This window comes from Monodelphis domestica, chromosome 1, assembly GCF_027887165.1.
Source record: "Monodelphis domestica isolate mMonDom1 chromosome 1, mMonDom1.pri, whole genome shotgun sequence".
Classification (NCBI taxonomy): domain Eukaryota; kingdom Metazoa; phylum Chordata; class Mammalia; order Didelphimorphia; family Didelphidae; genus Monodelphis; species Monodelphis domestica.
In genome coordinates, this window is record NC_077227.1 from 614,180,488 (window position 1) to 614,196,964 (window position 16,477).

A 16,477-nucleotide genomic window follows, 5' to 3' on the forward strand; every position below is an offset into this window, starting at 1 on the left:
CTACCTGTACGCTACTACAGGGCAAGGAAGGGGGCAGACTCCTACATATAATTCCTGGGGGGTGAGAGAAATATACATCCCCGTCCCTAAATTCCAGAGAGCATTTCTCAGCCTCTTCTTTCCTGGACCCCTCTAAATAAAGCTACTGCATCTACGATCCCATGAATTGTCCCCCTCCCGCCATGATTTAAAGCAAGCTCAGGGAATCATCTTTTAACACCCAGAAGAACGGAACCATTTGACTGCAAGGTGATCTGAAACAAACCCACTCATCTCTTGGCCGTTTCGCAAAAGGGGTGGGTGGGTGGGTAGGAGAGTTTGATGCACGGTTTAAAAAATAATAATAATATGAGTTGGGATTTCCCTCTGAGATTTGCACTGACTATGCGTGTAATGGGGGAAGGAGCATGTGTGTATATGTTGGGGGGGTCATGAAAAAATGTTCTTCCCTTTTAAAAAAATTTTTCAGACGTTAAATTCTTTTGCAAACATTCATGCCTAAGGAAGGGTTGGAACAAACCTGAGCCGCCTGAACCGGTCAGACAGGTAAGGAGGCTTGTTGACACCGTTATGTTTGCAGGGCGCATGCTCACTCCCAAGTTTCCTGGTGCATTTTCTATTCCACCTTATGAAACTTTTTTTTTTCTCCGTGTGGTCTCACCCACGATTTAAGAAATAAGCGAGGAGCAGGCGGAGAGATCGAGGCCAGGGTGGGGGCCCAACTGGGATAGCAGAGGGCTCAAGGGCCCTGGGGGGGAGTGCCGGGGAAAGGCAAAGCAAGGCGAGGCGAGGCGGGAAGGTGGGGTGGGGAACCCTGGATTCTCCGGGCAGGAGAAGCAGCCGCCTCTTGCGGAGTTCTGAGAGAGGAAGAGACGAGGGTGAGAAGGGGGCTGTTATCCGCACGGAAAAGTTCAGGGGCGCGAGCTCGCCAGTCTGAGAGGGGGGAGCTGGAACCAGGTAAAGGTAAAGGGTACCCGAACCGCTCTCCTCTATTCTCCCAAACCCCACCATGCCCAAAGTCTTCCTGGTGAAGAGAAGAAACCCAGTGGCTACGATCCGCAGTTGGGATGAGCTCCCAGACGAGGAAAGAGCCGACACCTACATCCCAGGTGAGCGGGGGAAGCGGAACGGGGGATGGGACCTCACCGCGTGGGCCCCCTCTCCCCAAATGGGAAGGAAGCGGGGGCGCTGATGGGCCAGGGCATGGCTTCCCATCCCCACTCAGGGGCTGGGGGCGGCGGAGGGGGGGGAATGGAAACACCGAGGAGGGGGAGAGGACAGGGAGGCGGGGACATTGGACAAAGTGCCCCAGTGGGCGCTACTACCCGGGTACGACGAGACCCCAGGTTGTAGATTGGGAGTTGGATGGGGGGTAGGGAAGAGCCGACCCAGAATTAAGTGTGTGTGTGGAGGAGGGGTGGTGGTGAGTCTGCGAAGGATACTTATTTCCATGATTTGATTTTCACCTTCTTTACACTCCTCCCCAAGGACCTTCCCCTAACTCATCTCTGCAAGAAGCGGGAGATGCAATTCCGCTGATTGATCAGACCCTTGCAGCCCGCCCGCTGCCTCTTAGGGAAAGCTTGCTCCTAGACCCAGGCGCACAGTGCCCACGCAGCGCTACCCTGGCAAGCCTCCGTGGCGACCCCCCAGAGCCTCCCAATGGAGCTACTGTTTGCATGGAAGTGGGAGGGGGATGGCCGTGCTCCTGTTCTTCCCACCCCACCCCATTTTCGTCTCCTGTTGACAAAGCAAGAGAACCCACTTTCTCGTCTCCCCGGGGCTCCTAGCCTCCCCACCCAAACGCCTTTACCACTTGGGAACACTTGGCACTGTTCCCAGGTCTCGGGTGGGGGCTAAAGCTGTGGCGACTGCTGCCAAGGCACCGCCCGGAGGTCAAACAGCTTGGTTGGTCCTCATCTCCCTCCCCTTCCGCCTGGGCTCCCAGGACAGACCCCCGCGGGGACTGACTCCCCCCTGTTGTGTGTTGTGTTGTATTTTCCCCTCCCCCCTCCCCAGTGAGCCTGGATTGCATGCTCCACTACAGCACGGAGGACTACCGCAGCGAGAGCAGCAGCAGCAGCAGTAGCAGCAGCAGCGAAAGCAGCGGCGGCGGCAGCAACGGAGACCCCGGGGGCGCCGAGCTCCGCTGCCTAGAGAGCAGCAGTGGCGGCTCCGTGCAGGAGTCGGAGCCCAGGGACCATCTCGCTCCTCAATCGGGAGCCCCAGAACCCAGAACCAACGAGGAGCCAGTGCTGCACCTGGCAGGAAAGCGCCCGACCGCCAGGTCTAAAATCAAGGTACTAGATAGACTGTGCCCCCACCCCGCCCCCGCCGCGCCGACACCACCACGCCCTGGCGTCTACCCCTCTCCCGCTCCTCGCCCCTCCCCGCCCCCAAGCCCGCTCTGCGCCGCGCCCGGGAACCTGTGCACGCAACCGTCGCCGGCTCGGTGCACCTGACTCTGGGCCGGGGCCAGCTGCGCCTTCCTGCAGGGCGGCAGCCACAGCAGCTGCCTCCAGGGCTCGGGCACCGTCACGTTCCCTGATGGATTGCTTTCTCATCACAAATGGATGTGTGCACAAAGGGGAGCGTGGCCACGTACACTGGAGTAGTAGGTGTTTTTATTACACCTTTTGTAGCTTTCTGCTTGTTACAAAATGGCCCTCGTGCGTCATTTGGTGAAGGCGTCGGGTGCATTTTTTGTTGCAGTTCTGTAACTGTCGTTTGTAGCGGAGGTAGACCCTACAGTCTGCACATTTAAAGTTGCTGGGAATCCATGTTGAAAATGATTAGGTTTTGCATGGACCGCTGTAGGGGTTGGGTTCCCGAGCTTTGCTTTGTAATCCTGTAGTTTGCATTTCCATTGATCTCTGTTGTTTGGTGGTGTTTAGTCGGGGAGGAGGGAATTCCCACCCTTCCGCTGAGGGCAAACTCTGACATTCTTCTTTAAAAGGGAATGGAAGGACAAAGGGGCCTATCAAAGGTCGAGGAAATCAGTTAATTGGAAAATGGGAAAGTAGCTCTCCTAAGGAACTTTTTAAATGCACCATACTCCAGCCTTGAGCAAGCCTCCCACTTTATGTGGTTCCATTGTGAATTGGCGAAGCCAAGCTATTTTCAGATGGGAAGCTACCCATGTTGAATTTATTTCTATGACTAATGTGATTGATAAGGTATAATTCTATGTGCTTTCTTTTGGGAGATGTTGGATGTATGCTGGGAGCTCTTTGGTTAAGGACTTAAAGATTTAAGAATATGTGGTTTGAAGGGGACCCAGTTGCCCCATCATTTGGAGTCAATAATTGATGTTTCTGGCTGAAGTAGACTTGTTAACTTGTCTTGAATTATTATCTCCATATCACTGATTACATTCATTTGGTCTTATTTATTGATTTAAAATTCCTTGTTGGGAAGAAAGAATGGAATTTATTTATTCCCCATACTCCCAATTTCCCTGCCCACTGTTCTCATTTGATGAAAGTGAAAGGCATTGAGGGAGGTGTGGGAAGACTGAAGAGTATCCCAATCACCTTATCCATAAACTTGCCAGTATTAGTAGATCTTTTTCTAATTGGGGCAATTAACCAGCCTGTGCACCCTCCTCCCTACAGCTTTGTGCTAAAGAGAGAATAAATTGCTTGGGGAATAAGGCAAGGGATTAGAGTATTCTTCCTCTTCTGGCCCTATTGCAAATTCACAATTTTAAGTTGCTTACTTTGGGACTCCTTATGCCTTGGTAGAAAAATGTCCATTTTCCTCAAGTCCATAATGACCGGAATTGGAAATTCTCTCTCCCTCACTTCATCTTTGCATTTCTAGGTTTTCCATCAATTGTCTCCTTTCTCATCTAAACTCCTAATCTCTACTAGGAAAGAAATAATTGCTTTTCTGATAGTTTAAAGTCCAAGGAATATCCTAGAATGATGGCTTGTGGGATTGTGGCATATGTAGGATTAACATTTAACATGTGACTGGGTGAATTTCCAGAAATTTAGGAATCTGTTCATAACTACAGAGTCTCCAAACAGCCATCACTTGGACCTTGTCTAAGTAATACTGACTTAACTAGAAGAATTATGAGTCTAGTTTGAACATTCTGCTTGGGCAGTCAGATATTTTGATCAAAAGACTCAAGAAAGTGGGAGCAATTTTCACCCAACATTTTATTAAGTGCCTCCTGTTTGCAGACTAACATTGTACATTTTGCTGGGGAAAGATGTGAAGTTTATTTGTATATTCAGTGAAGAAAAGGATATAGGATTTCAACAGGTGGAACAGGGAAAATATTTCCAGGCAGAATTAATGAATGACATGCACAAAGGTTTGGAGGGTGGACCCTCTAGGGAATGGTGAGTAGCCCATTTTGGTTGAAGCATATGGTAAGTGGAGGAGGAGCAGAATGTCGTGCTGCCAGAAAAGTTGGGAGTTACCAGATTGAAGAGGGCCTTGAGTGCCAGGGAAGGGAGTTGGAAGTTTACTTGGTCTGTAGTAGATAGCCACAGAAGGATCATGAATAAAGAGAATTGATATGACTAGTCTATAAGAAAGATAAACCTAACCAAGATAGTTGAGGGTTGGGAGGGAGAAAGAATATAGATGGGATGACTTATTGGGAAACTAAACAAGCAGGTGATGAAGAGTTTGCCTCTACTATAAACGGTGGCAGAGGGAAAAGAGGAGACAAATTTAAGAACTGTCATGGAGGCAGAATCAGCAGCATTTGGTAACTAATTGGATAGGAAAAGTGAGAGAGAGAATTTTAAAAAAATGAATACCCTGGTTTTAATATAGAAGACTCCATGAAGACGCCATTGGCAGAAGGCAGAAGGAGGAGCTAGGTTAGGGGAAAGATAATCAGCTTTATTTAAAAAAAAAAAAGGCCTTACCTTTCATCTTAGAATCAATACTATGTATTGTTTCCAAGGCAGAATAGTGGTTAAGGGCTAGGCAGTGGGAGTTAAGTAAATTGCCCAGGGTTGCACAGCTAGGAAATGTCTGAGGTCATATTTGAACCCAGGACCTCCCATCCCTGGACCTGGCTCAATTCACTGAGCCACCCAGCTGCCCCCTATCAGCTTGATTTTTAGATGGCTTGGGTTTGAGGTGCTAGCAGTAGGACACCCAGGTAGAAATGGATCCAGATAGGCACCTGGAGAGAGTGATCAGGGCTGGAGATTGAAAATTTGGAAATCATCTGACTTCAGGTCCCAGGACAAAAGGAGTGTTTATAATTTTTTTTTTTAATCCAGGAAAATGACTGTCCTAAGAATGCTAGACCTACTACACTTTTTTTCCCCCCAACAAAGTTGCTGCTGACAAACAGAAGGGCTCTTTTGTTGCTGCTTGTTTGTGTTCTGGAAAAAACTATTGCTACTGAAGCCATCTGATTGTACCTGGCTTTCCAACCATAAGTACTGTGATATCAAAATAATCTCAGTCTTTGTGTTATTTGGGCAATTGACCCCCAGGTCTCAAGTAAACCATTGGCTTTATACAGAATTCTTCATAGGGAGGATTTATTTAGTTAGGTTCACTTGCTCTACTTTCCTTAAGTAACAAGAGAAAAATATCAGAAACTTTTTTAGCCAACTATTTAGAAAATTCCTGTTTTGGTGTTTGGATGGAGAATACCAATTTATAGTAGTAGGGAGTCTATTTCATTGATTAATTGATAGCCTAGGTCAGTGGGTGCAGTAGCTTTTTAAGCATATAAGATTCTTTTTCTGTGTCAGAAAATTTTGTAGATTCCTGCGTGAATGATACTTTTAGTATCTTTTGATTAAGAAAAATACATGATACCAACAACAGTTAGGTTGACTCAGAGAATAAGAGAGGAGCCTGGAGTCGGGAAGATGAATCCTCTTGAATTCAGATTTGACCTCAAACACTAGCTGTGCCACCACTTAACACTACTGACCTCAGTTTCCTCTTCTGTAAAGTGAACCAGAGAAGGAAATGGCAAACCTGTCTGTTCTATTTGCCAAGAGTCAGACAGAACTAAAGCGACAGAACAACTAAAAAAAGATACCAAAAAGCTATGAATCCCAGAAAGTTTTAAGTGAATTTGCATTTTATTAGTCATAATATTTACACACATTTGAAAATAGTTCTCTATATATGTGGGAGGCATTATTTATTCACCCTACTGGAGGTATGTTAGCTTATTTATTACACTGAGTTCAGTAGACTAGATAGAAAGATCTGGCTTCCTTTCTGGAAAGACCTGGGTTCAAGTGGGCTTCCAACCTTAAACTGCCTTTACAGTCCTAGACAAGTAACTTAACCTTTTAGTGGCTGAGGCGAATCTCTTAGTCTCTAAATTACAAAAGTATTCTTAATTTCTTTCTGGCCCAAAAGAAAATTGTGAAGACTAGTGATCTGAATATGGATTCACCCACTCCTTGCAGTAATTTCCTTCTTCCCCTCCCCTTCTGAGAGCTGACCATATACCGCATAGATCCCATCCTTAAAACAACAAAAACACCACTTCACCAGCGTCCACCATCCTTGCTTGCTACATGGCCCTTTGCCACGTGAACTCTTTGGAAAAGTCTTCTTCTCCCACTCGGAAACCCTCAATAACGTGGCTTCTGATCTTGTTTACGCGATCGAAATTGCTCTCCATAGTTACCGGTGATTTCTTAATTGCCAGATGCAATGCCCTTTTCTCAGTCCTCATCCTTGTTGGCCTCTGCAGCACATGAAATCACTGACCATCCTCATCTTCTGGGTTTTCATGTTGTTTAGCGTCTGTTCTGAGGCTGCTTCATCATCCCTGCGTTGACTGTGGGTAAACCCACACAGGGCTCTCTTCTCTTTATACAGTCCTTTTCATCTCTCTATGTAGGTGCCTCTCAGATCTAGATATCAGTCCCTAGAATTCCTCTCCCCCCTGATCTCCAGCACTCTGTATTACTAAATGCCCTCGGGCTATTTTAGACTGTATGCCCTTTAGGCATCTCAACTCCCAATCAAAACCGACCTTGTTCTCTTTCTCCTAAGACCTCCTCAGAGCCCTCTCCAGAGCACCACCATACGTTCATGTTCACAAAACTAGACTCTTCTTGCTCTCCCTCACTCTACAAATCCAATCCTTTCCAATGGGATAGTTAGTCATTTTCAGGTGTGTTCATCTTCTCTGACTGCCCCTTGGTTCCATGAGTTGTTATTGGGTAGTGTCCACCTCATCATGACCCCATTTGGGGTTTTCTTGGCAGAGATACTGTGGATTAGTTTGTCATTTTCTTTTCCAGCTTATTTTACAGGTGAGGAAACTAAGGTAAACAGGGTCAAGTCGCACAGCTAGGAAGTATCCGAGATGGGATTTGAACTCAGGAAGAAGAGGGACTCCAAGCTTGGCCTGATATCCACTATATCACCTACCTCCCATCCTTTGTAGGGTCTTATTTTTCTTCCTGCAACATTTCTTTTAACTGTCTCCTTTTCTCTGTTTTCTCAGGGCCACCATCACCTCTAACCAACCCGGTGCTGCAGATAGCCTCTGACTTGAACTCCCTCTACTTCTACATTCTAATCTATTCTCGTAGTCTTTTTTTTCTAGTTTGTTTGAACTTCAACCTAAATCAACCAGCATTTATTAAGTCCCTACTGTATGCCAGGCACTGTGCTAAATAATGGAGCTGAAAAGAAAAGGCATAAAATGGCCCCTGCCCTCCGGAATCTCACAGTCTAATGCAGGAGAAAAAGTGCAAACAACTCTATAATAAGATCTCAAATAAGATAAATTTAAAAAAAGTGCAAACAACTCGAGTAAGATCTAGGCGAGATAAATGAGAGATAATCTTAGAAGGAAAGGCATCTTGCAGGAGATAGGGAAGCCAGGAGTCAGAGAGGAGGAAGTGGGAGAGAGTTCTGGTCATGGGAGAAAGCCAATAAAATGTTCTGAGAAGGGAGAATCATAGCCTGGAACAGCAAGAAGGCCAGTATGGGGGGGAGGAGGGAAATAAGGTGGAAGAAAACTTAACAGACACCCAATCCGCTCTCCACAAAGTCACCAAAATGGTTTTCCTAAAATTTAGGTCTGATAAGTGTCAACCTCCCTCCCCCCTTTCATAAACTCCACTTAACTCTAGAATCAAATGAAAGCAATGTTTTGGTCTCTAAATCTCAGCCTACCTCTCCAACTTTATTTCTCTCTTCCATGTATTCACCTTGGGGTCTCCTTTTAGCTGGTTTCTGATTAGATCAGCTTCTGCCCTACTCTGTAGGGTCTCAGCCCTCTGTGTCACTTTAGCACACATCCTCTGAGCCCACCTCCCCCACTACCTCCCAGCTCCTCCCTTAGATATTGTTTTTTCTCTTTAGAATGTAAACTACTGTATATAACTGTCTTGATTACTTATATTTATATCCTTTTTGTTTAGTAGTGTTTAGTCTAACTGCCATATTTTTAAGTGTTAAGAAATGCTATCTAAATCTCTATCTAAATTTATCCATATCTGTCCATTCATCCATCTCCAAATTGATGTATCCATCCAAATACACCTATCCTTTTATCTATCTGTCTCTGTCCCTGTTTGTCTCTAAATCTTGTCTATGTATCCATACATCTATGTTTATCTAAATCCATCCCTCCTTCTGTATTTTTGTAACTGTCTTCCTATCCATATCTATTCATCCTTCTGTCTCTCTGACTGTCTCTATACTTTTTTTCTGCTTTTATATAGCTACGTCCCCAGAAATCTATTCACAGACCCTATGGGGGTTCTTGGATTCCATACTAAAAAGCCTTTCTAAGAGGGGGAAACCCGTCTTGATGGATTCTTTGATCATAAAACCATTGGGCATCAAGTACCCAGGATAATACCTGTGTTGGTGATAGAGTATTTCCCTGGGAGAGTGATACAGAACCAAAATGATTTTTCTGTGTTCGTTTTCTAAGGTAAAAAGACAGTTATGGTATAGTGGGTCGAAGTTCAGCCTTGAAGTCAAAAGGGCCTGATTTAGAATCCCAATTTTAATACTTATTCCCCCCATCCTGGCTATGGAATCTCTCAGTGACTCCGGTAGCTCTCATGAGACTATCCTGGGAATGACTGCATACTGATGAAATCAGAAGTCTGGCCCTCCAAAATCTAAGTAAAGGTTTGAGAATATCCATGACAGCATTTTGCTAAAAGGATTCCTTCCTTTACAAATGAGTTCCTTTAAATGTTTAAGTCCCTAATACTTACATATTAACTAGAGGCTGGTAGAGTGAGGGCAACTTAGCGTTACCAGGCTTTGCCAAACCAGTCAAAAGTGAAGATAAAATCCCTCTGATGAAATGAAATCAGTCCTCAAGTATTAACATGTGGATGCCTAATGTGTGAGGGTGTGAGGCACAGGGTTATGGAGGATAATATAATTTAAAGGTTACGTTCCATGGCATCCCTTAAGTTACGATATGGCAGGAGTAGAGGATTCCACCGGGCCAAGGAAGGATTTGGGGGGATTCTAAGACTTGATTTAGCAATCTGGGGATCCATCTCAGGGGAAAAACACACATAAATATATAAAACTACAAAGGAAACCAATTAGATTGCAATACCATTATCAAAATATACTTTAAAAAAAGCAACATGTTCCACTGAATCCAGGTTAAGAACCCCAAGGTCCAAGCCTTTTTCCTGTTCTATCACAGGCTTCCTGGTTTTAAAACTAGGAGGATTCTCCCTCTCCCCCCAGGTTTCTGTGCATAGAACTATACAAGTAGGGTTCTCTCCATTTTACAATTTAGGAAATACATCTCCCAGAGATTAATGATATGCCAAGGGGGAACCAGGGTTCAAACCCAGATCTTATTTTGACTACATTTTTTCCTATACTATCATGCCCCTTAAAAGTAACAGAATCCATCCTAAATACACTTTAAACCGTTGGTTTTCTTATGGGGGATCCAAGTATATGATCACCTCCTCCCCTCTCTCCCCATTAAATCAGTCCTCAAGTAGTAATAAGTGAGTGCTTGGGGAGAGGGGGTGGATTGTGCTGGGCTCTGGAGAGCCGACAATAAATACTGCTTACTTAGGTGCTAAGTGATTTTGGCTGGAGAAATAAACCTGTTGTGTAAAGGAAGGTTTCCTGGGGAGTGGGAACTTTGAATTGAATCTTTCGTTGGATTTGGTTACTGTGGGTGGAGAGGAGACAGAAAAGGATTAAGGGAGAGCAGGAATAGAGATTTAAATGAGATTGAATTCAGCAAAGGGCTTTGTTGTTGTTCAGTTGTGGCCCACTCTTCATGATCCTGTGGACCATAGCACAGCAGTGTCATCCATGGAGTTTTCTTGACAAAGATAATGGAGTGATTTGCCATTTCTGTCTCCAGTGGATTAAGATGAACCAGTAAAATGCCTTGCCCAGGGTCACACAGAAATTTGGATTTGAACTCAAATCTTCCTGACTCCAAGCCCAACACTGAGCCACCTAACTGCCTCTAGAATAGGTTTTATAGATTTTAATTTATCTTTCACATTTTACATGTATTAGATTTCCCTCTGCACCCTTTCCCTTTTCTCCTTCTCTAAGAAATTTTAACAAAAAGAAAAAATTCAAATTAATCAATACCTCCAAAAAAGGACATTCAAAGTAACATTCCATATCCATGAACAAATCTTCTAAAAGCCCATCTTTGGGGCTAAACTGATTTTTTGGGGGTAATATTACAACATTGACTTTTGATTGTTTTGTGGTAGTTCTTGCCATTTACACTGTTGTACTCATTGTATACTGTGCATTGTTTTCCTGGTTCTTGAGCAAACATTTATTGAGTATTTTGTACCTGAAGGAAAGCCCTGTGCTAAGCATTGGAGTTACTGAAACTTTGTGCTTCAAACCTTGTGGCAAGGTTTTAAGCTTTGTGGTCGGTCAGTGTCTCTTAACTGCCCTGACCATTCTTTTCCTGTGCACAGTTGTGTCCGACACTTTGTGACCTCATTTGGCATTTTCTTGGCAAAGATACTGGAATAGTTTGCCATTTCCTTCTCCAGCTTATTTGACAGATGAGGAAACTGAGGCCAACAAGGTTAAGTGATTTTCTCAGGGTCACCCAGCTAGTAAGTGTCAGAGACCAGATTTGAACTCAGGAAGATGCTCTCTATTCATTAGGCTGCCTCACTGCCCTCCCCAATTCTTTTAGGGCTTTTTAAAATGTCAATTTCTTGCCATTGGCTGTTTGATTTCAAATAGGGTAGATTAAAAAAAATCTTAACCTGTTACATTGACTGAACTATGTCATCCTAAAAGGACGAGACTGTGCACCTACAGAAAGATATTTTACATGCTTTGAATTGCATGTTTCATGCATGGCATGAATTGAATGCCTTAATTGTAAAGAAGTGAAAAGAGGACTAGTACTCCTTCTCTCTTTCTCTTCCTGCTTCTCTTTCTCCCCCCCTCTCCCTCTTCTTTCTCTCCTTCCTTCTCTCTCCCTCCCTCTCCTCCCCCTTCTCTCTTTCTGTGTGTGTGTATACACACACACTATATATGTGCACATATATATATACTCATTCTCCTAGGTGACTGAGGCACTCTAAAGAGATTTAAAATGTATGCCCTCTAGAGATAGACCCATTAATTTAATTAACTTATCTGCTAGAAGGATCATTGGCATAAAAAAAGCAGTGTCTATAAAATTTGTTACACACACACACACACACACACACACACACACACACGCACGCACGCACGCACGCAGTTCTTAGGGTAGCTTTGAAGTAAAATGCAGGTTTGGTGTGTTCCCTTTGCTTTCTGGTGCTATTGTTCCTCTGGCCCCGGGAAGACAATAGTACATTTGTTTATGACACAGAGATTCTGTTTGTGAGAAGGGCAAGCTAGAAACTTTGCATGTTTTTCAAATGAAAGAAAGCTGAGATTCGGTAGCAAACTGGGCAGTCTGCAAGACAACTTTGAAGCCCCTGGGGTTTTGCCACTCTTCTTTTATGTTTTCTCTCCCTGTATCTAGACACACACACACACAGTCTCATTGGCCTGGCTGTTTATTTTGCACCCTCAGGACAGTGGGTCCTTTTCACTTAATTAATCTTCCCGACAGCTCTGCAGTTGGGATCACAAGCTCTGGGTTTGAAACCCGGCCCGCCACATTCTCACTCTATGATGACCTTGGCTTACAGATGACAGTAAAAGCTTTCAGGCAGAGATAGAGGATTTTTTTCTCTCCTAAAAGCCAGTGAAAGTATCATTATCTCAATTTTAGAGACAGGACATTTTCCAGGATCTCAGACAGCTAAATAGCGTATCCAGGGGCAGGTAGGTGGCTCAGTGGATAGAGCAGAGCTACAGACAGGAGGACTTGAGTTCATTTTAGACACTGGAGTTTAAGTCACTTAAGTCTGATTTTGCATAGCCCTTGCCACTCTTCTGCCTTGGAACCAATATTTAGTATTGAGGGCTTAAAAAACAAACACACACCAATTTTATATATACATTTTTCTGGATCTCAGCTAAAATAGTACTCTACCTGCCTTTCAAGTAACTGAGCTGCTCCAGAAGCCTTGTTTTCTTCCTCTGGAATATGAAAGTGTAGACCTCTTTGCTCTTAAGTTTGTAAGTGGCTGTATCTTAAGTAACTGTAAGTGTATCCCAGGGAGAGCTGGTCCCAGAGCTGAGATTACAGAAGATGTGTTTGTCCTGAGAGAGAGTGAATAGCTCCCAGCAACCTGACACACCGTGGTTGGACGGAACTTTTGGGGGGAAAATATATAAACCTAAGAAGAGGTAAAAAAACAAACAAACAGCCAGCCAGCTTGTCTGCAAGGGAGGCACCAAGAAGTAAGGTACTGATTGGCCCTTTTCTACCTATTTGGGGGAAAGAAACCACCTAGGATTCCATTTGAACAGCATTCTTGAAGCATTCAAAGCCAATTACAATTTAATTCTAATTCAAATAACATCCCTTAAGCAAGCCAGGTACTGTGGTAGACAGGGATGCAAAGACCAAAATGATCACTGATACTTACTTTAAAGAGTTCTTATTCTATTAGAAAGGTTGTGTGTGTTTGGAAGGGTTTTTTTTTTTTTTAAACCCATATCCTTGAATTCATACTAAGTATTGGATTGGTAAAGGATAGGCTATGGAGATTATGGGGACCTGGCTCTATTCACTGAGCCCCCTCGCTGTCCCTGTTAGGGAAGAATTTTGAGAACAATTTAATTATCTTTGGCACTCTAAAAAAAAATTAAATTGATTGTTTCCAACATACTTTGTTCATGTTATTGAACATCTTAAAAAATAGTTAATAGGGGCAGCTGGGTAGCTCGATTGAGAGCCAAGTCTAAAGACAGGAGATCCTGAATTATGATCTCAGGCAGTGCCTCACTGTGTGACCTTGGGCAAGTCACTTGACCCCCATTGCCTAGCCCTTACCACTCTTCTGCCTTGGAGCCAATACATAGTATTGATTGTAAAGTGGAAGGTAAGGGTTTAAAAAAAGAGTAGTTAATAGACCAGATAAATGGTGATGGGATTAGGGCTACCTAATCTGGCTATGGAGATAAGAGATGGGGTGGGGTGAGTAAAGTAGGAAAAATGAAACTTTGGAGCCTAGTTACTAGCCAATATATTCCATAAACTGAAATGACTGCTGAGTTAATACAAAGCTGTTTTTTTGCCCAATAATTTGCTATTATATCTTGGGGCCTTATTTTCCCTCCCTATGAAATGGGGATCATTTTATTTGCCTGCTTTTATGGACCTGAGAAAAACGTAGGACCTGAAGGTTTTGGCGGAAGGAGAAACACTGAAGTGCACTCTTGGTCCTGGAAGGGAGAAGAAAGGTCACACTTGGTGAATAGGAATACATAGTCATTGTTTGACACTGCTGGAGGCTCTTATCTTTTCCTGATGCTGATTATATCCAGGCCTTCTAAAGGCCTTTATTTTCTTGGATGTGAATGTCATTTCTTTAGGAATTTTTGGCTTGACCAATGGAGTATGCAAGAAAGAAACCCCACTATTTGTCTGTTTTGAAATGGGGATCTTCAAAAATGAGAAACATAATATGACATAAGTAGCATAACATAATATAAAATAACCTAACATAATGTAACATGACATGATATAATATATACCATAATATATGATATGATACACTATACTATACTATACTATACTATACTATAATATAATATAATATAATATAATATAATATAATATAATATAATATAATATAATATAATATAATATATTGGGTGTTCCCAGATGATAGCAAACTATCACACAATACATTTACATATATATATTCATATACATTATGAAGGTCTCCTGGATTTGCTGTATCATCTACCTTGATTTTCAGTGGACCCACTCTTTCTATTGAGTTCTCTGGATGGGTCCTTTATGGGTCTGATATTGAGACTTCTCCCATTTCAGAACACAACTAGTGTGCCCTTTACCCTATATAATTTTTATCTATAAATAAACAAATCATAAAATGTAGGTTTGAAAGGGACCTCAGTGACCCTCAAGGCTACCATCTAATATAAAATGAGTCTCCTCTGCAAAATACTTGACACATAGTCTATCACCCTCTCTTGAAAACTTTCAGTGAGGTCATTTCCTGGGCATTCTCCAGCTTATCAAATGTCCTACCTAAAAATCAGGTCAGAACTGAACACCACATTCCAGACTCAGGGCAGAATACAGAAGCACTCTCGCCTTCCTAGCCCTGGACCCTCTATTTCTCTCAAAGTCGTTTATAAATTCAGTTGGTTTTTTTGTAGCTACCCTGTTGCATTGTGGACTCCTAATGAGCTTGCAAGTCATGAAGCCCCCCCACCGGACTAACTTCTTATGTCCATCAGTCTCCTGTCCTGTATTGTACTTTTTAGGAGGTTCCGTGGAGGGTCTACTCAGCTCGACAGAGACTTTTTTCTGGTTTTGTTGTTATTATTTTATTCCAGAGAAGTACTCAGATTACCTGTTATGCCTTGGCTTCATCAGTAGCCATACAACTTAATTGTGTTTTATTTTCATTTTTAAATTTAGAATTGTAAGTATTTTCTTTTGTGGATTCTTCACATCATATGAATTGCATTCTAATATTTTAGAAGTTCATGATTTATTTCAATACATCAGTCAGCCAATATCATTTGATAGAGCTGCGATTCTGTGCCAGTGCGGTGGCCAGTGGTGGAGACACAAAGACAGATGAAATAGCCTCTGTCTTCCAGGGGCACATCTCAGTTTCTTAAGAATTAAATATAGCCCTTCCTCCATAAGTACCTTTCTGCTAAAAACCAAAAAACTGTTTTAAACAAAACTTTTCTGTACGACATTTGTGACCAGCAGGAATCTAACTTTGCAGTCATGGATTTTGCTGTTGTTACCAGGCACATAGGAGACAGTTCTGAATTTCAGTAACTTGGAGCAAATAGCATCCCTTGTGTTTGACCTGAATTCTTTTGCCTCCTAGTGTTTTCATTTGCATTATTGCTACATGCTGGTCGAATATCCTCTGCTTTTTTCACTCAATGCAGCTTAGTTTTGTTAGATTACTTGTCGGCTCTGCTTCCCATTACCCTCTGTAGTCTTAACCCCTACCCTAATGAATGAATGAGTGAATGAATGAAAAAGTATTTATTGAGGTTTACTATGTGCCAGCCAATGTTCTGAGCCCTAGGGTTAACAAATACCGAAGCATGGAAAAGCTTTTCCCTCAAGAAACTTCCATTAAAATAATGTCCAGCTCTACTCATTTGGGGTTTTCTTGGAAAAGATATACTTCAGTTGGTTTGCCTTTTCTTTCTCCAACTCATTTGACAGATGAGGAAACTGAGGCCAGCAGGATTAAGTGACATGCCCCGGGTCACACAACTAGTTTGCCATTTCCATACAACTAGCTTACTATTTCCTTCTCCAGTTTATTTTACAGATGGGGAGACTGAGGCCAACAGGATTAGGTGACTTGCCTAGCTAATAAGTGTCCAAAGTCAGATTTGAACTCTGGTAGATGAGTCTTCTTGACTCCAAACCCAGCACTCTATCCACTGTGCCACCAAATTTCACCTATATACAGTTGATAGTTAAGTCTCTGAAAGCTGGTGAGGTTACTTAGAGACAGAGTATTGAGAAAGAATGTTGCAAAATTCTAAAGAAAGCTTGGCCTCGGTTGAGAGATGAGAAGATACCTCCTCCTCTTGTTCCTTTGCAAAGGTTGGGGTTCGCTGGTATAAAAAGTGCATGTAACAGTCGATTTTTTTTTTGCATTTGTTGATAGATTTCACTACATTTTTTCCTAGTCTTTTTTTTTATATAAATTTTTTGTTATGAGGGGTAGGTGGGAGGGGAAATGGAGGGATACAAGGAGAAATTTAGGGAAAGTAAAGACAAAAGAAATGAAGAGATTAGTACTGGGTCATAGGTAGAGATGTTTCACAAGTGGCTTGATAGCTATTCATTTGACCAGTCAAAAAACTGGCATTTCTTAAATGCCAATTATGTGCCAAGCATTGCACT

The 16,477-nt window shown here is 42.9% G+C and overlaps 1 protein-coding gene across 2 annotated transcripts in view; it reads left to right on the forward strand.

Annotated features, from left to right (window-relative positions):
• The first annotated feature begins 581 nt into the window (after positions 1-581).
• Positions 582-16,477, forward strand: part of OVOL2 (ovo like zinc finger 2) — a 51,161-nt gene continuing 35,265 nt past the window's right edge. Inside the window, exons 1-2 of one of the 2 annotated variants that reach the window (XM_007476648.3) lie at positions 582-1,109; positions 2,020-2,300. In XM_007476648.3, the coding sequence (XP_007476710.1) occupies positions 1,010-1,109; positions 2,020-2,300 (381 nt within the window). In that variant the 5' untranslated portion in view covers positions 582-1,009. Of the gene's footprint in view, positions 1,110-2,019; positions 2,301-2,392; positions 2,615-16,477 lie in introns of those variants that run through there. The other variant, XM_016427642.2, reaches the window with a different exon arrangement.